We start from the raw sequence: 25,252 nt of genomic DNA on the forward strand, positions 1-25,252 counted from the left end.
CTTTTGCAACAGCACTGAATTTGTTCATCAATCTTGCTTCCTTTTCTTCCACATACACTGATAAGTTCTTAGTACTTTTCTGTATCTTTACTTTCTTCAAATGTATATTTGAAATAGCCTACTGCAGAACACACACACAGCAATATTACACAATGATAGGTGTAAAGGTTTTATTATTCCTTTCCAACCATTATTTAATTACTATAATAACAACTGCATTTAGAAACAATTATAGGACAAATTGTTTCCCTAAACATTATCAATTATTTGGTGGTTATAATTGTTTGAAAAGAAAGAAATACTGAGAGAGAGGGGACCGGATGGAGGGGAGATACATACAAGCGCGCGCGCTCACACACATACAGAGAGAGAGAGAGAGAGAGACTGGTTAGGAACATGCTTTATACAAGCACCTAACTGTCTCATTGTCTCATTGTAATAGTTGTTTCGTATATGTAGTTCAAGGCTTTGAATAATTTTTGAAACTGAACCATAGCTTATATAATTGATATGGTTACGGACCTACTGCTAGACTTCAAGCAGCTAGGACAACATGGCTGACCATTATTGTCGGAGAAAGACGGCATTTGATATTTGCCACAGATGATCAGTTCTCAAGTCCCTATCTAAAGCGAAGCAGTGGTATGTCGATGCTACTTTCAAAATAGTACGCAAACCATTTACACAACTGTTCAGCATCCATGCATTTGTGAAATATGATGGGCAATTGAAGCAAGTTCCCCTTTTCTTTGCGCTTATGTCAGGAAAAAGGCGCAGAGACTACAAAAAGTTCTTTGTGAAATAAGAGAGCTGATAGGTGAGCATGCCCTTGAAGTTGAAGTTTTGATTGATTTTGAAGGCAGTGTATGGCGTGCAATTCCCGACATTTTACCAAATGTTACGATCCGTGGTTGTGCTTCCCACTGGGGCCAGGCTGTGTGGAGGAAAGTGCAAGTATTAAACCTTCAAAATTCTTACACAAACGATATTGGCACTTACAAATTTTAAGGCAGTTGTTGTCGCTCCCATATATATGCCACAGGAACATATAGAAGAGCTTTTTATCAGGTTTTATAGGAAAGCTACAGGGGTGAATGAACTCATAAGCCTTTTAAATATGTGATAGACACGTAGATCAATTCTGCAATAAACCTCCTCACACGTGGTGCGTCTTCGGTCGGAGCATCAGAACAAATAAATATGTTGAGGGATGGCATAGCAGAATATACTTAAAGGCAAGGAAAGGAAACTTAAATTCTTATTTACTTTAAAAGCTCCTACATGATGAGGCAAAGATAGTTAATTTACAGGTGCAGCTGCTGTCAGAAGGGGAAGGTTTTGAGAAAGCAGCAACATAAGTATAATAAACATCGCGGCCAACTTGTAAAACTATGGGACGAATATAATAATGATGAAAGATCGGCCAGACAATTACTGAAGGCAGTTTCTCATCATATTGCCGTCTATGTTTCTTAATATGTACATTATCATTTTTAGAAGCTTTTAGCAATGTGTTTTACTTTTTATCATTATGTTATTTATAAAGACAATACCAAAGCAATTATACTTATACTTACCTCAGATATTTATTTACAAGGTTACTTGGAAAGAGATAAACGAGACATTTCTCATGTCTGATTTCGAAAGAGAGAACAAAACACAATAAAAGAAAATAACGCACAATATAATAATAAAAATAATAAAAAATAGCTTTAACAAAGTAAATTTGGGTGTGGGCCGAGTTGGTATATAGTGGGCCGAGCTGGTAGTGGGCCGAGTTGGCAATGGACCGAGTTGGTACTTAATTGGTAGTCACAATGGGCCGACATGTCGATTGGACGACTTGGCGATGGGACGAGTTGTACTACATCCCGTAAAAAGACCATACAAACAAAAACGAACAAGCAGAGTTCAACGTTCATCGGTCAAATCACATAGATTCTAGCTGGCAGAAGAAAATTGCTTTGGAATTGTTACTAACAGTTGAACCTCGAATCGAATCAAATCCAGAGCCTGAGCCCTGGCTGTCAGTTTCAGACAGTCGTCACAGTTTAACAGAACCTTGTAGTATGTATGCAGAGAAAATGAAAATGGTTTTTGGTGGAACTGTGCATAACTTGTAGTTGTACCTCGAGGCAATAACTCCGCACGGACTGCAAGGAACGTTCTCGAGAATAAGACAGCCACCAGGGATTGGGCTTGGGATGTCAAATGTATTTCGCCGTTAGCACCAACCCCTGGGGTTTAATTACAATCGACCCCCCCAAAATAACAGCAAATTCTTAATACGCAACCCAAATACTATAGGAAACTAATTTCAAAAGAAATACCCGACGCGGAAAGAATAGGGGTAGCCTGTTAAATAGTGACAACTGACATTCTTCGCCATTAGGTAGTAAGCTGCCAATATTTTGAGATGATGGACGTCATTTTCGTGTTTACCTGTTATGTAAGTAGCCTAGGCCATTTTTCCTTGTTAATTTTAATGTTCTCCCACCGAATATCTTACTTTTAGGTTTTGACCATCTGTGTAGTTTAGTCTAGACAATCGCTAGCAGACCTACCTTCTAGTTAGACAAAAAAAAAAGTAGTACGAAGAATACTATATGATTTTTTTTCCTAGTTTTTTTTTTTTTCGCCGCACAAGAAAAGTTGACGCTGTAATGAAGCATCGGCAGATCGAGCCACATGCTATGTTGCCTTGTAGGATGGCTCTGTAATGAGCATAAAACATTTCAAACATTTGTTTGAAAACAAATCCAAAGCTTATAGTGCGCTGAATGGCTTCTTTGGCCCCAGTGCCTGGGCTTTTGCCCTAAAACTCATACATCCTTCAAAGCTTATAGTATCGTCTTTAGAAATTGCGTTGCATTTAATAGGAATCTGAAACAAACAAAATGGCCGTAGCAATTATTAATTTTTTCATATGCTTAATTTTCTTAAGAGGTACTAAATACATATATGCCGTCGAAATCGTCAGACTGACGTCTCTGGTTAGATTTTCTTTTATTCACGTAAATGTGTTTTATGACAATAGGTATGGTGCATTAATTACTTGACGATCCTTTCGCCTCGGCTACTTAGCTGGGCTCCTGTGTTAATGAGCCGTTAGATTTTGTCTTGTATCTTTCTTTTGTCCGTTCCATTTCTTTAATTGAATGCAGTTTCTTCACTCAATCGTGCCCCGTATCACTTCCATCATCTTGGCTTTTCTGATTTCTTAGTGGTCATCCATACTAAAAAAGGAATCATGCTGGGATTTGATCTTCGCATGGGCTTGATCCTTCCTCCGAATTTTCCTATATGCAAGTACTTCGAAGAAAATATAACCGTCAAAGTATGCTTCCGGTAATTTTGAACGAAAACGACAAAAGCAAGATTGCAAATAATTAACATTACCTTGGATGCCCTGTCCTAACCTAGGCCCTGGTTGATTTCATCCTCCTTATACCACCCTAACCTAACTTGACCCTAAGCATAGTGTAAGTAAAATTTAACAAGTTGCTAAGAATTATGTTCACCATGAAATATAAGGTTAAAGATAGGTTTTTGTGTGCTTGAACGCCTGTTACGTTCATTTCTGTCATAAATGTTTCGTTGAATCATCATCTCTCTCCCATAGTTACATTTAACAATTTCCCCTTAGGGGACAGTGCCGTCATTGCACCTCTAAGGTGCACTGTAGCCTATACGCCTTACTTAAGGTTATTTGCATCGTCCCTTCGGCCCCTAGTTGCAACGCCTTTCAGTCCTTTTACTGTACTTCCATTCGTGATCTCTTTCTTCCATCTTACTGAACACCCTCTCCTAACAATTGCTTCATAGTGCAACTGCGAGGTATTCCTCTTGTTACACCTTAACAATCCTTTTACTGTAAATTTCCATTTCAGCCAGAATGACCATGTACGTAGGTCCTAGCCCTTGCATGGCCTTTTAGCCAAAATTCTATATCCATTCCACATATAACAATTTGACGTAGTACCTCACAGTAGAGAAACTAGAAATTTGTATGGTAATTCTACAAAGTAGTACCGCACGGACTGCAAGGAACGTAACCGCGGATACGCCATCCACTAGGGATTGAGGCGTCCAATGTATTTCGCCGTGTTTAGTATTGGCCCCTGGGGTTTAATTACAGTCGTCCGAATAAATATTACTTAAAATTCTTGTTCAGGAAGTAAAACTGCATAGAAAGCTGCAACTGTCATAGTCTAGACAGCCGCGGTATAGTACTATAGATCTACCATTTGTTTTTTGGTTGGGGGAGGGGAGAAAATTGATAGAAAATAATAATGTATATGGTATTACAACAAGACCACCGTAGCCGGCCATCCTAACGATTTTTTCCTTTTCGATTTTGTTAATACTCGGTGATGGCAACAACTTTAATTCTGTCATGTCAGTCCAGAGATCTTTTCAATATTATCGGTTTAGCAGTGGTGGAGAGTTTTATTTTTTTCAGAAATAAGATAATTAAACTGTTGAGCAACATGTCTGGACGAGCAACGTGCTTACTCGTTTTCCTTAAGGAAAAAGGGATTCCAGCCAGCAATAACTAAAGACACTGAAATAATTCTAATTAATTTTTTTGTTTCAGTTTTGCAACATAGCTAGAATGCTATTCCAAAATTTTAGGGTACATTATGGAGGGTAAAAATTGAATTTGCAAAATGTCGGACCACCGATAATTATCAAGGGACAAAAATATCCGTGGACCGCACATTGGGCCAGAACAGTAATTTTTTGAACACAATTATTTTTTGCTCTCACATCCAAGTATTATTTATCATTTTCTTTTATAAACATTTAGAGTACTGTATTTACAAGCGTATTTAATAATATGCGTGATACGTTTACCCATTTTTGTGTGTATTTGGTAAAATATAGTTAGAACTATATAACCTTTATATTTGATACCTTTATTCAATGCAGAAAAGGGAAGAATAAAATTATATAGAAAAAATAAGATTATTTCTATCAAATGCTGTCTCTAAAGATTTTACAATATGATTTTTTTTTAATGAACGTAAAGAATAACATTTTGATTATACTATTATACCATAGTAATATGAATATAGAAATAAAAGCAAGTTTTCCATAAAAAAAAAAATCTAAAATAACAAGGAACTTTAACCCGTATTAAGACCACACAATACAAATCAAAGGGTATTTTGGACGATTAAATTTTTGCTTTCTTCATGTAGTTCAGTGTTTAGAGTTCTGTCTACTTTTCTTAGAGAACTTACCAAGGGATCAGATGGACAAAGTAATCTTCTCATCAAATCTTCATTTGTCTTTATTCGTGATGTTTTCATTGTGAAAGATTCCCTAAACTTCTTGAATTCTTTATCCTTTGCTTCTTGTGCCTCCTCAGATAATATGCCAATTGGTAGATTGAAGTTGCATATCACTGAAGCACCATGAATTAACAACCAATGCAAGCTTTGGGGCATTTAGTACAAGTTATGATTTTGTACATAACATTTGGCAGTGTCCAAGCAAAACCTTTCAAATTTATCTGCATTGATATCAAGACTAGATGACATTGTCTGTAAAATCAAATAAAGTTTATAAACAAAGGATTGATCAATGGCAGTAATTTCGAATGTCATTTCTGCATTCATGAAAAACCGGCGAGCAGTATTCCCTTAATTAGATGTAGAATTCTTATAGTCTCATTTTTATTTTCAATTGAGAATTTCATTTATAGATGAGTGACGAGAAGTGAATTTCCAGCACCAGAAAAACACTTCTCTAATTCTTCAGTGAAACCAGATCAATCTTAGAAGCACAGGATAGGCTTTTAAGTGCTTTGCCATTGATCCACTGATGATCTCTATTGCAAATTAGTAACTGTAGTATAAGCAATAAAGATTTCCTTATGCAATGGCTCCATGACTTTCCTAATTTACAGGTTCTATATATTTTCCTGCCCTTAAACCAAGCTAATCCTTTGAACAATCTTAAAATCCAAAACTACTAGCAGCCCAACCCCCTTCAACTTTTTAGGCTTGAATTTGCTACAAACCCTTTGAAAACACCATGTATTATTAAGATGATGAAGTACCTACTCGTTGTGCCGTTGGTTATACTCAGACTCCCAGGTTGAATGGCGCCATGATAGGGGAGGTAGTGCTTCAGTTATTAGTGCCCACAGAAGCTCGAAGTGCAAATTGGTGCAAAGAAAAATAATATTTTCACTTTCTACATAAGTTCTAGTATAATAAAATCCATAAGAGATACGAAGCAAATGCAAGCGAAAAAATTGCCGCATACTTGTTTTTGTTAAATAAAAAATATTTGAAGTACTTTTGTATATATCAATACAATATTGATTGATTTATTGCATGTAACACACAACATTTGAAATGTTTAGTCACAGAAATAAGATGTAGTAAACTTGTTGAAACTCTCTTATAAACTAATGAAACACAGACCTAATATCACAGATGCTACATGCACACAATTCTGATGTAGACTAATCACTAGCATATTGGGAGAGAATGTACTTAGCCGATTGTGTCTAAAAACCATAGCGCCAGTCTAACCCCTACTTCTTAAATAATAATATAATATACGGTTCCCTTTCTAAAAACTATTCTAATTTACTTTTTTTTTTTATATAATTTTGATAAAACTAAACAATAATTTTTTTGGTTTTTGTCCACCTCCTGGCCCACTGTGGACCGCCGATAATCGCAATGAGAGAACTGAGTACTAACTGAATTATTATGTTGTTTTAAATTAAGCTGACCTTGTGTCAGCACGGGCTCTTGCTCACCGAGCAGCCCGTAAAGTGATTTATTACCTACGCACGCGGACGGAAACGGAGTGCCCGACTCCCGAGGATCGCGACCCGCTCACAGACTTAAGGGCTGCTCTGTGAGCAAGAGCCCTTGCTGACACGAGGTCAGCTTATAAAAAAAAAAAAAAAAAAACAAGCACACAGATAGAGAAGAATTTGTGTTTCTTAACAGTTAATAAAATGACAGTAACAAAAGACATATATTGTGGCGAAAAAGATGGCCTTATAGTGGACTGTATTATATGCTTAACGTTGTTACTTGGTCAAAAACCGCTAAAAGCCTTACGTAACAACTCCACAAAACTCCCTTTGCGGTTTCTAAATTACGGGGAGATATCTCTCAACCCAATTCATTATTAACGAGGATAACACACCAATATCATTAATGAATAGTACCACAATTAAGTACATTCACTTCTGAGCAGTCCTTGTATACATGAACTCAGATCATAAATCGCTATACGAGATACGATGAGAGGTACGCGCCTGTTCTCTCTCTCTCTCTCTAAATGTTGCAGTACTCACGGGTTGATTTTCAGACCTTAAAGGACCGCTGTGTTATCTCGTCTCTAAAAGTTATTTGCATAACCTTAAAGTATGAACACAATAAAGGTTTATCAGATCAATTTATATTCACCATCCACAAAACTGAAACATGGGAAAAATGAAATAAAATCGAGGGATATTGAAACGCATTTGATAAATGTAAAGTTAAAATTAATTTAATAACTAAAAGTTAAACATATCAAAGAGTAATAACATATAAGTGACAAATGAAATTAATCACTCAAGGCCGGAATTGTAAATCAATGGCACTCAAATGAAACAAATTACGACAAAATTCAAAGAATCGGGTCAATCGCCCTTTCTAAATCCACACACACATCACTACACAACACTAGATAACAGGTCACCTCAAAAGTTGAGCCAAGAAGCTGATCGTTCCGTCCTGCTCCTGCATTCGGGTTTTTTTGGGGGGAAAAGAGACAAGTTATACAATTACCACAAATGTAGAACTGACGTACAAGGTTTTCATGAACATAAAAAACTACAATAATTATCAACTTCGTAGTCAAAAATAAATTCCAAATATAATAGTGTGTAACTTCAACATATTTATTAAATGTAGTGAATTAATTGGTGGTGTGTGTCAATACAATTTTGGGCGGTATCATGCCCATACAGTGTACTACGCATATACGCATACACACCCCTAGAGGGGCACGCAAAGGAGCGTTTAGAGGGGCGAACTACTACCCTTCCTTTCCCCTCCCGATCTTTTGACCTCTCCTAATGGCTTCTCTGGCGAGATGCGCAAACAAGACCCAATAACACCAACTCTTACCATACGTAATATGCGCAATACATTCACTAAGAACAATTTCATCTATTTAAAGACAAATGAATTATCATAACTAAAACAGTAATTATACTTCGCTACTAAAACGTCTACTGACGTTTATGTCAAAAGACTTCGTCTTTGTGTAAAACCATCTTTTCGGTGCTATGCGCACCACAGATACTACGTACTGGAACATAGCAAAATCAGATAAAATAATGTTAAGAGTGTCATTCTCGAGTAGATGTGGTTCTTTCACCCTTATTATGTCATGCAATATAGACGTACATATCTTTACAAAATATATGGGAATGCGAATATATTTGGTTTTCACATGAATACAAATACAGTAACATAGTTCCTGTCTGTCGATTACCTGACAGACGGCAATACGCAGGGAAAATCAATCAATAATTTCTAATGAGACGGACACTAATAACTATAATAAAAGACAAATGGCATGGAAACAAGTGAATACACAAAAACATTAGAAAATAAAATCGTTGTGAGAGGAATTCCTCACATATATTGATGAATTATATATCGGCGGAAATGCCAGGAAATTCTACATACAAACATATACATGTGATTTTTGCTGCTTAGCTAGATGAGATACAATATCGTGATCAGTGGGTAAAGGTCTTCACAAAGATCTTTATAATCTAGATGAGTTACAAGATCGTGGTTAGTGGGTAAGGAAGGTCTTCACACGTTTAATAATGAAAATTGTTCTGATTTATCGGCTAGTACCATTCATAGTACGTTTCCCGCCTGCCTTATTTATTTAGACTGAACACAGTCGACTTGGATGTACGAGAGTTGATGTTACACGACAAATAGTATCTGAATCTATGCATGGCATAATTGCCGGAATTTAAAAATACATATGCATTATCCTCTTTATCTTCCCTTTAATCAACACGCTTTGTATGCGTGTGATATCTTTTTTAAATTAACAAACATAAGCAGTTTTTAAAGACCATTTTTATGGCTCATGACCCTGTTCTTAAACTTAAATGGAATTCTTTCTGCTTTGCGATTTCTCTTTTTGTGCAGTTTTCCATTCTTTTTTGTTTTTCTGTCATCTCTCATCGGTAAGTAGTTATTATCTACCAGATGTTTGGTGCCAAATGGGCACTCAACAGTGAATGAATCAGCTCAAACTTAATCTTCAGTATGGTTTCTTAACACGAACCATGGCGTGCGCTGAAAAGCGTACAGCAACTTATGTACACTCTGAAGCTTTATAAATTCCAAAATAAAAGAAAATATAAAAATAGGAAGTTTGATCTGCAGTTCGAGAGATGAACCGAAATAAAGTTGTGTTCATTTGTGATGCATTTGGAGGCATCCCTTCATATCTATGGCCCATGTTACCATATCAAACTGCTGATTAAATGACATGTGACCAATTAATGGCTGGTCTCTGGCTACGTTCCCATAAAAACCAATCTCACGAAAAGCAAATGAAATACTCAAGAAGCTCACAAAACGTAATCTTTACGTTCCTTCCTTTATGGCAAGCTATGTAAAATGCCTTGTAATTTGTATACAGCAGATGTGACATGTTACAATTTCTCCTTGCTGTCCTTTAGTGACGTGCTGTACGAAAGGTAAGACAGCTGTTATTATCTAAATTTATAATTTATAATACAATCTAAAAGCAAATAAAATGTTTGTAATTCGCCGTGAAAGCGCCATTTTTCATGAGAATATAATGGTGCTTGTGACTCCTTTTGGAGTTTCTTCATATTTTTAGTTACACGTTATGAGAACTAGGGTTTTATATATATATATATATATATATATATATATATATATATATATATATATATATATATATATATATATATATATATATTATATATATATATATATATATATGTATATATAATATATATATGTATATATATATATATATATATACATATATATACATATATATCATATATATATATATATATATATATATATATATATATATATAACACGTTTGTGTGTGTGTGTGAAACACGGTAGCACATTATGATCAACATAAAGAATATCATTCCGTCCTGCAGGAGACTTATGATGAGAAGCAATACTTCGGTGTGTGGCGATCGTAAAAGGAATTAGTCGACGCTTGACACTAAAGCTGTTATTGAGTAAAGTCATTGTGAACTGCGAAGCTTTTGTGTACAAAAGAAAGTTGTTGAAATGCCGGCAGAAAATTTAGAAGAGCAGGGTTTGGAGAAGAACCCCGATCTCCACCTAGCCCAACTCAAATTCAGTTTGACACTGACTGATTTCAAAAATGATACCAAGAAGAAAGAAGAGCTTCTACAGGCCATCGAAAAAGACAGTAAGTAGCCTAGGCTATTTGTGTGGACTTTTGTAACCTACGACTGCCTAGGCAACTCCCTTCCTTCATGTCTTTACTTTGAATCTTTTACTTCTTGCACTGTAGATATTCATCAGAATCATCTAGGTATTAAATAAATTGATATTACCTACTACTAGCTACCTACTAGGTAGCTAGGCTACACCTACATAGGAAATTACTGTGCCTGGTTTGTTGGTATCGTGTTAGGTAACCTTTTAGTACTGTCGTATTCAGTATTGTTGTTAGGTTACCACGCCTTGGCTATCCAAGTAGGTAATGTAGGTAGTAGGTAGCACTACTACCTAGTAGACCTGTGGGCTACCATGTAGTTTTTTAAATGTTTTTTTGGCTTCGGTTCTGTTGCATTTAACATTTTCCTTGCAGTTGTTTTTTGCCCTTGCCAATAACGGTAAAAAATCACTGACTACCAACCCTTATCACACTGGACGGGTCTTATTCACTCGATAGGGTAGATCACCACGGCAGGCCAACCAGGCCACCTATAATCAACGCTTGCCACTCTCCGAAAAAGTACATTAGCCCTATAACGCGTCCTGACACCCGAGATGGGCATCAGTCGCGACTTGTTGTTGGTGAGAAACGGAGCTAAAGACCTCTACTCTCCTTTCGAAGTAAGTATTTTCTCCAAAGTTAGAAATTAAGGCCAAATTTTAAGATTTAAACAGAGGGTACTGAAAATGGCATCCACGGCAGTGGAAATCTCACCAAAACGCTTTAGAAATTTTTACTTAGCCTACAACTAAAAATGTTTCGAAGATTGACGCCATCTCGATGTTTACGGAGTCGCTTGTATCAACAAACTTTACATTTCCTGTGATAAATCCGCACACCACTTGTACCCACAGACGCTGGAGCACTTTCATCACAACAATCGAAACACGATTTCTCACCAACAAACAAGCCAGGAGTAAACAGCTGTTTTGGTAGAAGATGACGAGAAGCGTGCTCTTAGCTAATTTTTAAATAAGTAGTAAAAATCAATATTTTACATATTTATGATGATTAATTTGAAAATATTCGTTATTGAAAAAGTAACTCGACTCTGACTCAAATTTAAGTAATTATTTTTCTGAATTAGAACGTTCTTTTAAGTTTGTATTATGACGTCACGACATCTTGACTTTCGTACCTATTGTAAATATTTGCTATACTCAACTGTCTTGCAGAACAGTTTACCAGTTATTCATGCAGATTGTTATCAGCTATTCATGTAATTGTTATAATCGTAATGCGCATATATATCTTTTATTATTTACTTTTTGGATATATGAAGATGTTTTACTGCCGGATTACCGCCGTAGTGTGACGCAATTGTTTTCGGTCCCTGGGCCTCTGTCTGTTTTCGCACCATAAGAAATTATGGGGCCGAATTTGCAATGACCAGAAAGTCGTTAAAAGAGGAAAGTTAGCATTGAGGGGCATATGTTTTGACTGAGAAAAATACAAATTTATTCAATAGCTAGCTTGTAAAAAATACTTGGTTATAAAAACTTGATTGACAACTAAGCAGCATGTCTACTATGGGTTTCAGAGACAGTGCAAGCACATTTTTGGGCAATACCTATTTCTGTAACGAACACTCGTAACAGAACGAGATTTTGCTATAGTGCATTACACCCAGTGCCGTAATTGTTCCGAAACGGCATACAAACCTGAGGTCCTTTTACAATAGGAAGGTACTAGCGGCAGCTGGATAGGTCGTAAGCTTTCGAACAAGGGGTTCGGTAGTTAACTACTTGTCCGACAGGCGCACGCGCGCGACCGGGAGGTAAACAAATCTCTTTTGCTTTCGGCCTGCTGGCGTGTAGACGTGTATCATCGCTCTCTGCCCGCTTCATCGTCGTTGCTTTCGCATGGTAGTGTTTTTCTTTTTCTATTTATCTAGTGAAACTGAATTGTAAGTACAATCATTTCATATTTATTTCCATTGAATTCAATTGTGAATTAAAGGATCTTGGTTTCTCCACGCCCTCCGATTACCCGAGTGCCGGGACTGAAGGGCGTAAGTGCGGGAATTCATTTTTCCCAGAAATGATCCTCGTATTGTGTATGCTCGGTGCCGAGGGCGGGAGAGCGCTCGCTCCGAGCTTATATTTTGGTTGGAAATGTGTAGATGAAAATCGTAAGTAAGTGCCCTTTTCATTTATATTTTTTTGACCTGTATGCTCGTTGCCGAGCGAATGCGCTCGGCACGAAAACTTATTCTGTATGGAAGTGGAATCGCAAGTACAGTATTCTTTTTCATTTTCATATATTTTTTTTTATTGTAGCAATACTCATTTTGGATCAGTTTCCGCTCTTACCCGGAAATTGATCTTTCCCCTTTTTATTTGAATGAAGTGAAATCGCAAGTGCAGTTCTTTTTCATTTTCATATTTTATTGAGATTGCATTATTTACTTGGATCAATGTTTCCGCTATTTCCCGGGAATTTTCCCCTTTTTATTTTGTATGAAGTGAAATCGCAAGCGCAGTATTCTTTTTCATTTTTCATATATATTTTGATTGCATCAATTCATTATGGATCAAGGTTTTCGTTCATAATCGGGAATGGATCCTTTTACCCTTGCGCTCGGTACCGAGGGCGCAAATGCGCTCGCTCCGAGCCCTTTATTCATTGTGAAGTGAATCGTAATGCAAGATTCTTTTTCATGTTATTCCTTTTATTATTGATTGCATCATATTTATTTATGGTTCAGTTCCGCTCAGTCAGGGAATTGATCCTTATGCCCTTGCATTCGGTGCCGAGGGCACGATTGCTCTCGGGCTCTCATTATTTTTGTTTTTTTGGGTACATGAGTGCTGAGCGGGTGGGGGTGGGGAACGAGAATACCCCCCCCCCCCCCCCCTGCTCAGCTCCCACAGATGGTCCTTCCCCTTCGGGGGGGAGGTTATCTGGGTTCTTCTCCTCGCACCCGATCCGTCGAGCGCGGGGGAGGGCGCTCGGTGCCCGATGTACAATTGTATTCGGGGTCTTCCGCTCGTTCGGTGGGGCTCACCCCCCCGCGCGAGGGGACTTCTTCTCCCCACTAATCACTACTACTGTTATTTCCGCAGGTGCTATTGCCACGAGGGTGGACCTTGGTGAGGTATGGGCGTCCTTCGATTTGCAGGGCGTGCCTAGTGTCCAGGGGCGGCGGTTCTATGTCTGGGCCTGCTGCGGTCACCCATGGAGTGGTGACCACGACAACGATATCGACCCCAGGTGACGACGTCCCTCCTCACCTGGTGTACTCGCTTCATGTGGTAACAGTCTTGCCTACAGCCGCTGTGAAGTGCCGTTCGCCGTACCGAGAGGGGGGCGTGCCGCCGCCGCTCGTGGTTGCCACGCTGCCGCGACCACACTTCCGCTGCCCTAGAGCTCGCCCCTGGACCTGCCGCCGGTACCAGAATGTTGCTGGCTGCTGCTCCACCTCCTGTGTTTCCGGTGCTGCCTGCCGTACCTGCTGATTCTGTACTGACTGTCCATGCAGTTGCTGCGCTGGCTGTCCCTGCTGTTGCTGCGCTGGCTGTCCCTGCCGATGCTGTGCTGGCTGTGCCTGCTGTTCCTGAGATGCCCATACCTGCCGACGTCGTCCCTGTTCGTGGTGGTACTACCCCAGACTTTGGTCTGTCTGTACAGGTGCGTCCGGGCCCTGTGGCTTCGGCTACAGCAGCCCCGGCTCCGCCCTGGATGGCAGATCTTACGTCTGTCCTGAGGAAGCTGACGAAGAAGAGGAGGAACGTCGCCTTCATCTTCTTCATCGTCGTCGGCTGCCACCTCTTCCCCTTCGACTTCTAAGGCTTCACAGCCGAGGAAGAAGAAGGTTGCCTCCTCCCTCCTAAGAAGTCTCCCTCGGGAGCTTCTCGGGACCCGTCTCACCTCGGTGGGACGGGAGGGTTCCTTCCGCTGGTCCTCCTGCTCCTTCGAGACGGGGCCCGTCTCTTCTTCCGCAAGGAAGAACCGACACGGGGACCAGAGGGGTACCGGCTAACACCGGCCATACTTCCTCGCCTGGTGTCAGTGGTCTGCCACTGCATCAGGGTCCGTCTCGGCCTCTCGCGGGCGACCAGCTGGCTACCCGGGATGACGTGACGGTCCACGGGACCGGCCACGGGCTGAGACTGGGAAGAGGTCCCCCTCTGTTCGCCGGTGGGCCAGCCAACTGGAACCAGCGACGTGACGTGCCGTGAGGACAAGCACCGGTCTCACTGTGACAGTGGAGCCTGCAGGTCGCCTGACCGTCGCTCTCACAGAGAGCGATCGGGTACGGCAACCAGCACCAGCTCTTCTGACACTCGAGATCGGGGCCGCTGGTGCTCAGTCCAGCCGTTCTCCACAGCGAGACGGTTCGATCAGCCTGCAGCTCGATCGCCCCCCACCGCAGGTTGACGATCGCCTGCAGCCCTCCAAGCCTGCTGGTTCTGCCAGCGAGCGAGGAGGGAGCGTCAGGTCTGCCTCTCCCCGTACCTTCAACCTCCTCGGGTTACACCGGGAGGAGCGAGGTATTGAGGAGTGATCGTGAGGGGTGCGCCCCTCATGATCCCACCACGATGCCCTACGTGCCAGGCACGGTTCTTGGACCGGCCAGGACGTATGTGTAAGAGGGCTATCGCTGTTCCCCCTTCTTAGGAGGAACGGTTCTCGGAATATGCTCTTGTTCGAAGGGCTCAACGGTCCTACTCTGCAAGATGCTGTGACTTCCGAGATCCAGAGGAACTTTGCCGAGGTTATGGCGCTGATTCGTCAGCACAACGACCTCGGGGAATGGATCGCCTCTCCCTACCAGCAGAGCCACATCTAGGTCTCGGAGATGAACGGTCGGTTACGTCCTCTCTCCCCTGGTTTGATTGACTACCGAACCGTATCTCTGCCCAACAATCATGGACCTTAGGTCTCTGATTAACGGGGATTCTCGCAATAATGAAGGACCATCTACTGCTGTGACGCTCGATTTCATCGCCTTCGACATTGCGAGAATTTTCAACAGAGATATCTCTTGGACTCTTTCATCTTCTGTTTACCGCACGGTAACAGAAGTCTGTACTATCCCACCCCCGCTGCATCGCACCGCGCATAATGCGAATGATTTTTGCAGACATCTGAGTTTGTCTTCAAAATATCTCGTATTCGAAGGTGTGCAATTATTCATTGCTCGCCCCGAATTAACAGATATGTCAGAAGACATCGCCTACTCTCCGACCTGACAGCTCTACTTCCAAATGTTCAGCCCATGAGAAGCAGTTCTTCAGGCAGTATTTCCCTGTCTTCATTACTGAAAAGCGCTCCGCTTTTATTGCAACTACGATCCTCACCGGACAGCAATGATAGCGGGTTAGCGTTCTCAGTCTTTGTAGCACAGGTTCAGAATCTTTGAGAATCCTTCTCTCGGTTCAGCTGTGAAGACGTAGTTTGCATTTTCTGTACACCTTCGTCTTCAACGACACATAGTGTTGTTTCTCCTTAGCCGAGAATCAACTATACTATGAGATATCTTGCCATCAGGGACCTCGGTCTCTAGAAGGCAATTGACTTTCGCCTGTTGGGCACATGCCTTAAGAGAGTCATCACCTTGCCTTCTGGCATCGGTGACGAACAAATTATTTGTTTAGTCTCTTGGCATAACCCTTTTAAGGCGAAGGTCACGTGACTTGCTTGGGTGCTTGGACAACTTGCCTCCTACCGAACGCAGTCAGTCTACAGCTGTCAGAGCGCCCAAGTCTGTTACGAACTTCGCTGTGGACTTAGTTCGGTTGTTCCATAACAGTCTTTTCTTCGTCCTAACGGCTTGTCACAGTACCCATACCATCGACACCCACCATTGAGTGTCGGTGTCCTATCCTCCTATCCACTACCGAGAAGAACAACTTCGCTGCAGACGGATAGACCAGTATGGGTACAGGACATCACCGAAGTCGAGAAGAGGGATAGGTCATACGACCATTCCCTTCTTTTCCTCTGAGGTAATTGCATGACTTTTCCTGCGAAGTCAAGCATCCAGGGGATGGGGATTCGTGACGCTCGATTTCGTACCGAATTCGTAGCGAAGACTCTGAACCCTTCGGTCCTGACGATCGGTTAGAGTCCTTCACAATCCCCTCCCTAATGGACTTCAACCCGCCTCTTCGATGCGAAAAGGAGTTGCTGCTTTGTCCTGTGAAAGCGCGACCGCGCTTTCTGAAGAAACTCGACATCCCAGGCTGAGTGTTGAAGACTCTTCGTCAGCACCAAGATGACCTAGAAGTCACTCCCTCGAGTTACACAAGAACTTCTCCGTGGCGCAGGTACTGAAGGCGGGAGGGGTCTGGTACAACCAGACCACTGGCCACCCTCTTCTACCTTTTGGATATTGCCTACAGGTCCTTGGATCGTTTTCCTTGGGACCCGTGGTGGCTTCTCAACACGTTGTGTAGCTAACCCAGACCCTAGCAGGCTGAACAGCATCGAGTCCTGGTGTGACTGTAAGAATAGATAAGTGAATGAGAGAGTGACTGGCTTCTCTTCCTATCTTTTTCTCTTCCCTCTACCTGTGGGTAGAGGGGATACGTTCATCACCTTGCTGGATAAGGACGAGATGGCGGTGAGCTACTCGACAGAGCCCCATCCTATCCCTTTCACTAGGGATGGGAGCGAATATCCACCACTTCCTCCTACAAGGGGGGGGAAGTGGATGCCAACAAGAGACAAACCATAACTTTATGTTGCCTCTTGTAAATAGGAACTTGTTCTTGTTTGCTGGTACGAAGAGATACGCTTGCCTCTCTCTTAGTACTTGGTCCAGAGGTCTGACCATTGATCCTGCGGTGCACACCCGATCAATCGGACAGAGGCTTGGATCCCTCCTCGCTCTTACGACCCCAGGGAGGCATTCCAAGGTTGGGCAAACACCAGTCTGTTCACAAAAGACTCAGATTCCTCCCACCAAGAAGTGAGTCTTCCTATTGTAAAAGGACCGAAGGTTTGTATGCCGTGTCGGAACAAATGACAATTTGTCCAAAATTGCATTTTTCCTAACTATACAAACCTGAGGTCCTTTTACACATAGTCCCACCTCATGCCACCCCTCACTCTGCAGTTTTTGCTTGGGCCAAAAGCAAAAGTGATTTGTTTACCTCCCAGTCGCGCGCGCGCGCCTGTCGGACAAGGCAGTTAACTACCGAATCCCCTTGTTCGTAAAGCTTACGACCTATCCAGCTAGCCGCTAGTACCTTCCTATTGTAAAAGGACTTCAGGTTTGTATAGTTAGGAAAAATGCAATTTTGGACAAATTGTCATTTCACCAATTAAATATCGAGTGAATAAGACCCGTCCACCGTGATGAGGGTTGGCCTGCCGTGGTGATTTACCCTATTTAATTGGTGAAACAAGAATACAATTACAACTCTAAGCATACCATTCAAAAGATTGAAGTTTCGTCAACATAATGTGATATAATGAAAGCCCCATACGAACTAAAATAAGCATGTGATGCTCTTCGTAAAATATGTTTTCAAGGCAGTTTTGAAATCCAATATGGCGGCTACCGTGTGGATGGCAGGGTCTGGTCACGGTTGGACTTCATCTTTCCCAGCCTTCCCAGCACTCATTTGAACAATGTTAGCTTATATAGGGTAAAAAACCGCAGGGTACAGAGTGGACCATGTACGATCATCGTGAAACAATCCGACAGTTACATAACACGTCCTGACATCGGAGATGGGCATCAGTCGCGACTTGTTGTTGGTGAGAAACGGAGCTAAAGACCTCTACTCTCCTTTCGAAGTAAGTACCTATTTTCTCCAAAGTTAGAAATTAAGACCAAATTTTAAGATTTAAACAGAGGGTAGTGAAAAGGGTGTAAAACGTAGTGCAAATCTAACCAAAACGCATTCAACATTTTTACTTACAACTCGAAATACAGTAGTACCTCGAGATACGAAAGGCTCAATTTATGAAAAATCCAAGTTACGAAAGCAAAGACGAAAAATTTTACTGCTCTACATACGAAAAGTTTTCAAGATGCGAAAGGTTTCTGAAAGTCCGAGATTCGCCCCATAACAATTTTGAAACTCACGCCGCCATCTTAGTTATCGTAGACTCGCCACCATCCTCCTGCTCTCCCATTGGTTCCTGATGCTAGCCAAGCCATGAGATCCTTCTCTCTGATTGGACAGCATCCCTCCCATCATGCATCTTCTATACATACGTACTATGTGTTGGCGTGCTTTAGCTCGGCCACTTCGCACCCGAAACTTTACTGTACGCATTCGGCATTCGTTCGCTCCAACAATTTCGTTTAGTAACATAAATTCGTTAGTGATTTCGTTGCAGTACATATTATCGTGTTGTGCGAAGACTATTATTACGTATTTGTGTAACTTTACGTAAATTAACGTAGTCATGGGTCCCAAGAAAGTTGAAATTCACGGAAAGAAGCGCATGCTGTCTCTGGAGACAAAGATGGAGATCATAAAGAAGTACGAAGCTGGTATGCGATTGAGTGTGATCGCAAAGGAATACGGCCGTAATCTGTCGACAATAGGCACCATCCTTAAACAGAAGGATGCCATCAAAGCAACTACACCATCGAAGGACATCACTATTTTGTCCAGCAAGAGGAGCCATGTGCACGACGAGATGGAACGGCTGCTCCTCATCTGGATAAAAGACAAAGAAATCGCTGGCGATACAGTAACGGAGACGGCAATCGCTCACAAGGCCAGTGCTATTTTCAGCGATTTGATTGCGCATGCGGAAGACGAGGGAGGGGAAGGGACTTCAATGCCAACCCCAGAGTTCAAGGCTTCGCATGGCTAGTTCGAGAAATTACGTAAACGGACTGGCATCCATTCGGTGGTGCGTAATGGGGAGGCTGCCAGCTCGGACACGAAAGCGGCCGAAGCATTTAAGAAGACTTTCGACGAGATGATGACCAAGGAAGGCTACAGTTTCTCAGCAGGTTTCAACTGTGATGAGACTGGCCTTTTTCCTTTTTTGGAAAAAATACCTCGTCGGACGTACATCAACGGAGGAAGAGAAGAAGCTACCCGGCCATAAGCCTATGAAAGACAGGCTTACGCTCTCACTTTGTTCGAACATCAGTGGGGTTGCAAGGTGAAGCCCTACTGGTGTATCACTCCGAGACTCCTCGAGCCTTCAAGGCCCACAAAGTGTTTGAAGGAGAAGCTTCCAGTGATGTGGAGGGCTAATGCAAAAGCCTGGGTAACGAGGCTTTTGTTCACCGAGTGGGTAAATCTGTGTTTTGGCCCGACTGTGAAGAGTTTTTGCAAGAGAAGTGCCTCCCCCTGAAATGTCTGCTGGTGTTGGACAATGCCCCTCCCCACCCTCCTGGCCTCGAGGAAGATATCCTAGCGGAGTATTCCTTCGTTAAGATTCTTTTTCTTCCGCCCAACACCACCCTCTCCTCCAGCCCATGGACCAGCAAGTGATAGCGAACTTTAAGAAGCTGTACACGAAACATCTTTTCAAGAGATGTTTCGACATCACCGATACCACAAACCTCACCTTGCGTCAATTTTGGAAGGAGCATTTCGACATCGTCATTTTCACCCGACTCATTGACCTAGCTTGGCAGGAGGTTTCAAGGCAAATTTTGAATTCCTCGTGGAGGAAACTCTGACCTGATGCCGTATCCGCCAGAGACTTCGAGGGATTCGACGTGGGCGAAGCTGGTGCTGCAGAGTCAGAAACAGTTGACGATCCCGAAACTGTTTCTCAACCAGATCTTGACGAGATCGTTGCACTCGGCAAGTCCATGGGGCTGGTCGTCAATGAGGACGACATCAACGACCTTCTCGAGGAGCACCAAGAGGAGCTTACGACGGATGACCTGAAGGAGTTGGAGGCCATGCAACTTAACGTCGTTCAAGAGGAGTTTTCTAGCAGCGGCGAGGAAGAGGAGGAGGAGCCTATGACAACGGCAGAAATTAAGGATATTCTAGGCGCTTTTCATAAAGTGCAATCGTTTATCGAAAAAAGACACCCCGAAAAGGCTCTCACAGGTCGTATGCTTGCGCTGTTCGATGACGTTTGCCTGATTCGTTTCAGGAACATTGTGAAAAGTAGGCAGAAGCAATCTTCCTTGGATCGTTATTTTTTAGAGGCCTTCAGCATTAGCAGGAGTAAGCAAAAAGGAAGAACCAAGTGATAAAAAACAGAAAGTTGAAAGCAAAAAGGAAGAACCAAGTGATAAAAAACAAAGTTGAAAGCAAAAAGGTAGAACCAAGTGATGAAAAACAGAACGTTGAAAAAAAAAAAAAAAAAAAAGCCTACGTAAAAGTAAAAAAAAAAAGTTAAAAATAAAAAAAGAAAATTTTTTTTTTACGTAATTTCTAGATTTTTGTAAGTTGAGTGTTACAGTTTTGTTAAGGTGTTTCGTAAATTTTAGTTTTATAGTTTTCATAAAGTTAAGTGTACGTACGTACGTTATCTGCCGTTTGTCCTCCTCCTCCTCTGCCGCCACTATCGGAGATAGCCTCACTCGAAAGGTAAGGTTCCACGTTTTACGTTACAGTAATATTTCCTCCGTACACTAATATACACTTTATTTACAGGTTTCATACATTCAACTTACCTGTCAGATATATACATAGCTATCGACTCCGTCGTCCCCGACAGAAATTCGAATTTCGCGGCACACGCTACAGGTAGGTCAGGTGATCTACCTGCCTGCCGCTGGGTGGCAGGACTAGGAACTATTCCCGTTTTTCTAATCAGATTCTCTCTGTCGCTGGGAAGGTAACATATGTTTGCTTTCCCTCCTGATTTGATTTTCGTGTTTCATCGCCATCGATCTTCTGGGCCGACTTTTACAGGGAAGTACTGGATCGGTGGTTTGGCATACGTTTTTAATAACTTTTTAATAACTTTTAATGAATTACTTCGAAGTTTCGAAGAATAGAGTATGTGTAACTACCGAAGTTTTCGGTAGACAATTACATAGTTTGCAAGAAAGGGAAATATAAATATTTATTCATTGATGAGTGTAATAAATGTTAGAATTTGATTGAGGAAAATAAGGTAACTTCCTATTTGAGGAAGTCAGAAAACATAGAACTAGATATGCTTTCTTTGAAGCTTTAATAGCCCTCGTTCTGACAAGCAGTTAGAATATTAACAGTACTAGTAGTGTTGTTTCCTCATCACCTTCTTACTTCACAGAAACTACAAATTCGTTTGCAATTTGAAGATAAAGGAATGTAGCTCAAGATACGAGCTATTATAAGGTAAGAAGTGATTATAGTGTTCCCCATTGCATTAGAGGGTGCGTCTGATCGGCTCTGTCTCGCTCCCAGGCCTAGACCTCTTCCAAGCTCCCTGGCCCGGAGGAGAAGGAATGTCGAAAGCCGTACGGAGGTTATGGAGAACCCCCACCGTTCAGGCGTCCCCTCGGCAGGTTCTGTAGAACGTCCCAGACTGCCAGGGATAGCCATTGGAAAGGCATCCTAATTCAATGTGTTTCCCCTTTTTATTATCGTCTTGACGAATAAGGAGTAAAACATTCAACGCGTAGATTAAATGAAGATGCAAGATAATCTCGTCTGGCTATCGGAACCTCAGAAGAGACGGAGAAAAGTTGCGGTAGAGGCATTGCCCTATCCGGGTTTCGTCCCTCCCCCGTACAGTTGGACGGGGGGAGGGCTCTATCCCATGGGGGTTTGAAATAGTTATTTCAATAAATTCCTCATCGGTACATATATTGAAAATATATCTATTCTGAGAAGATCGAATTAGATATTAAAGAATATTTGTTGATCGAATGAATTATATGGATCTCGTTTAGTGATTACACACATATATATACTTTTAAGCTTCTAGCTCCTTGGGCATGAAGCTCCGGTAACGAGGCTCAATGCGCCTAAAGCGTCTGAAACAAGGCGCAAAGCGTCTGAAACGAGGCGCAAAGCACCTGAAGGGCCTGAATATAGGCGCAAAGCGCCTGAAGCACGATGAACCAGGATCTTCATCGGAAATGGAAGTCCTTCTCATTCAGAAGAAAGGGAGGGCTATGTCGAAAATGGAAGTATTGTCGAATTCTAAGCAAGAACAAATGTACAAGAGATCGGAACCTTCCGCACACAAAACCTTCCGCACAAGCGGAAACCTTCCAGAAGGCGGAAGATTCCAGATTCAAATAACCTTCCAGACGTACAGAACTTTCCAGGCGAGGATCGCCTTTCAGATGCTCGAACTTTCCAACAAGAAAACTTTCCAAGGGCGATACGTCTTCTAGGATCCAGGAGTATTCTGATCACGATACTCCTCCCAGGCGCCAGGAGTATTCGGAACGCGATACTCCTGCCAAGCACCAGGAGTTATTCCGACGAGCACGATACTCCTCCCAGGCGCCAGGAGTATTCGGAACGTGATACTCCTACCAGGCGCCAGGAGTATTCTAGGCAAGATACTCCTGCTTAGCGCCAGACACTTTCTCCTACAAGAAGAGCCTGACACCGCCGAGAGTCCTCCAGGCGAAGGGTGAAAGACATTCAAGGCTTTTCCTGATAGGGACGGGAGTTGTCGCGCAGGCGGCCGTTGCCCTTGTCAGGATCGTCTTAATGCAATAAGGCTAGAGCAAGTTCGGTTTTTCCAGGCAGGGACTCAAGATGTAGCACAGGCTGCCGTAGCCCTTGTCAGGTTAGAGTCGGTACTGCGAATAGCCCTTCACCTTTCGAAAGGAAGCGCTCTCCTTCGGTTGCTCAATCTTGCCCCAAATTGAGGAATGGAAGATAGAGCAGAATTGTGAGAATTAGTTCAGTATTAGTAAGAGGATATTAAAAATCATCCTCCTTCTAAAATAGATTGCAACCAACCATTTACAGAAAGAGGGGCAATCGTTTGGAAGTTGAACAAGATTCGTACGAGCTCTCATTCATTGATTAGAGGCTCTTCCAGATAAGAAAGGCGTAAAATACGGACTTATCTCCAAGATAATAAAAGCTGGAGAGATTCTCTTCGATCCTCGGTTGTCATTTGCAATATCTTTCGACTAATACTCATTCGGGAGTTATTGACGAAATGAACGAAGAGAGTAAGATTTCTATTCTTTCTCTGCATGTCAGAAAGGAAAGAGTGTCGTAGAAGGCTTGCTGTATATGACTACTGAATGGACAAGTCATAATACGCATACCATAGTTGCCTTTCTGGTTCGCTACGGAATTGTCTATATCCTTAAAGGATTTTACTAGTAAAGACTTCGCTTAAAAGGTTTGTTACGACAATACCTATTCAGCCTCGGTATTTAACAAAGGTTGTTTGCCTAAAATTTGCATTATTGAGAGCTTTCTTAGACTCGAGAATAATTTTATTATATCCATTCATTGAAGGAGTAACTGGCAACTCAGAATGAAGGCAGCCAGGCAGTGAACGACACGGCTGTAATTGTGAGCCAATCTAGTACCATCCGGTTCTCGGTCGTGAACGGTTGGTTACATCTTTCTCTCCTAAAGGATCGAATGCTTCACCGTATATTCCCCATACATCAGGGACTTAACCACGAATTGAGGGAATTTTTTAGGCAACATGAATAACATCGTATTCGTTTTGCTAAGGATATCTCTCTGCCTCGGCGAGGAAAGAATGTAGTAGAAAATTCACCTTAAGATAACGATACGCTTAAGCCTTATGCACACACCGTGGTTAATTACAGCGCTCCTACTATCCTTACAAGAGTTTCCTAGATGATGCTGTTACCACAATGTGATAGGATTATAAGAATTTTAATTCGGCAGAGCACGATTTAACATTCATTGGAAAGAGTTGTCAGACCCTGCGGAAAATATTCACAGATATCTTCGCAAGGCAGAAGATGAACGACCTTCTTATAGATTGCTTCCTTTTCCTCGAAACAAGAGAGGTAGCAAGATACGCCATCTTTAAATTAAAGAGGGAATAAACTTTAGTTTTTTTTTTTCCCCTCCCCAGTTGTATATATTCTTAACACATATTAAAATAAATGGGCGTCTAAGGAAGAAAATGAATGCATCCATTTTGGCAATAAAAGGTTGGATTCACAGAAGTCACGTTCTTCTGTCAGCATGTGTCCGGAAGGTTTTTCTAAGAGATTTGATCGGAATCTATTATAAATATTGGACCTGAAAAACCTATTCACTCTGAGTCTGTCTGCGTTCAGACTGACCAGAAGTAATATGAATGAGAGGATTTTTTCAAGGGAAGCTTGATAATTCCTTTAATATGTTAAAGACATAGAGTTGCTGCAGATCGTGCTAGATAGAAAGGGGAAACTGTCCTCTTCCGATACCTCTGTGAACTACATAATGATTTTCTTCCCTTTCAGAGGGAAGAATCACCTTGGTAATTTATGCTATCAATGAACACAGTGAAAAGATATATTCTGTCTAGACAAGAATATTAGAGATAGTAGAGAATTAAGATCTTCGGGATCTTATACAATACCTCTATACGATAAGATTAAGAGATCTTATACTTAGAATGGGATCCTAATTTTGGGCTCATCATTCCGTGTTCCGACAAGATGGAACTGCTCCTAATCAAATGTTTCTCTTGGTCCTAAACGATCAAGAGGACAAGTGAAATTTTGGGCTTTAGAATCTGGAATCAATTCTATGACGACTCGGCAATGGGTTCTGGCCAGCATAGTATGTTTGGCAAGAGAACTAAAGCCTTTTATTCCTGGATCAACGCTTTTAGATAGAGGTTTCGTTGTCCGGGTAATGTAGTGACATTGTCATCTACAGAAGAAGAAAAGGTTTAAACGTTTACTGAC

At 41.7% G+C, this 25,252-nt stretch overlaps 1 protein-coding gene across 1 annotated transcript in view; it reads left to right on the forward strand.

The window, feature by feature from the left end:
• The first annotated feature begins 10,243 nt into the window (after nt 1-10,243).
• The window catches only part of LOC135219456 (26S proteasome non-ATPase regulatory subunit 6-like), a 97,608-nt gene continuing 82,599 nt past the window's right edge, over nt 10,244-25,252 (forward strand). The window contains exon 1 of the mRNA XM_064256248.1: nt 10,244-10,485. Coding sequence (XP_064112318.1) covers nt 10,341-10,485 — 145 coding nt within the window. The 5' untranslated portion in view covers nt 10,244-10,340. The remainder of the gene's footprint in view (nt 10,486-25,252) is intronic.

Source organism: Macrobrachium nipponense, chromosome 1 (assembly GCF_015104395.2).
Source record: "Macrobrachium nipponense isolate FS-2020 chromosome 1, ASM1510439v2, whole genome shotgun sequence".
Classification (NCBI taxonomy): Eukaryota; Metazoa; Arthropoda; class Malacostraca; order Decapoda; family Palaemonidae; genus Macrobrachium; species Macrobrachium nipponense.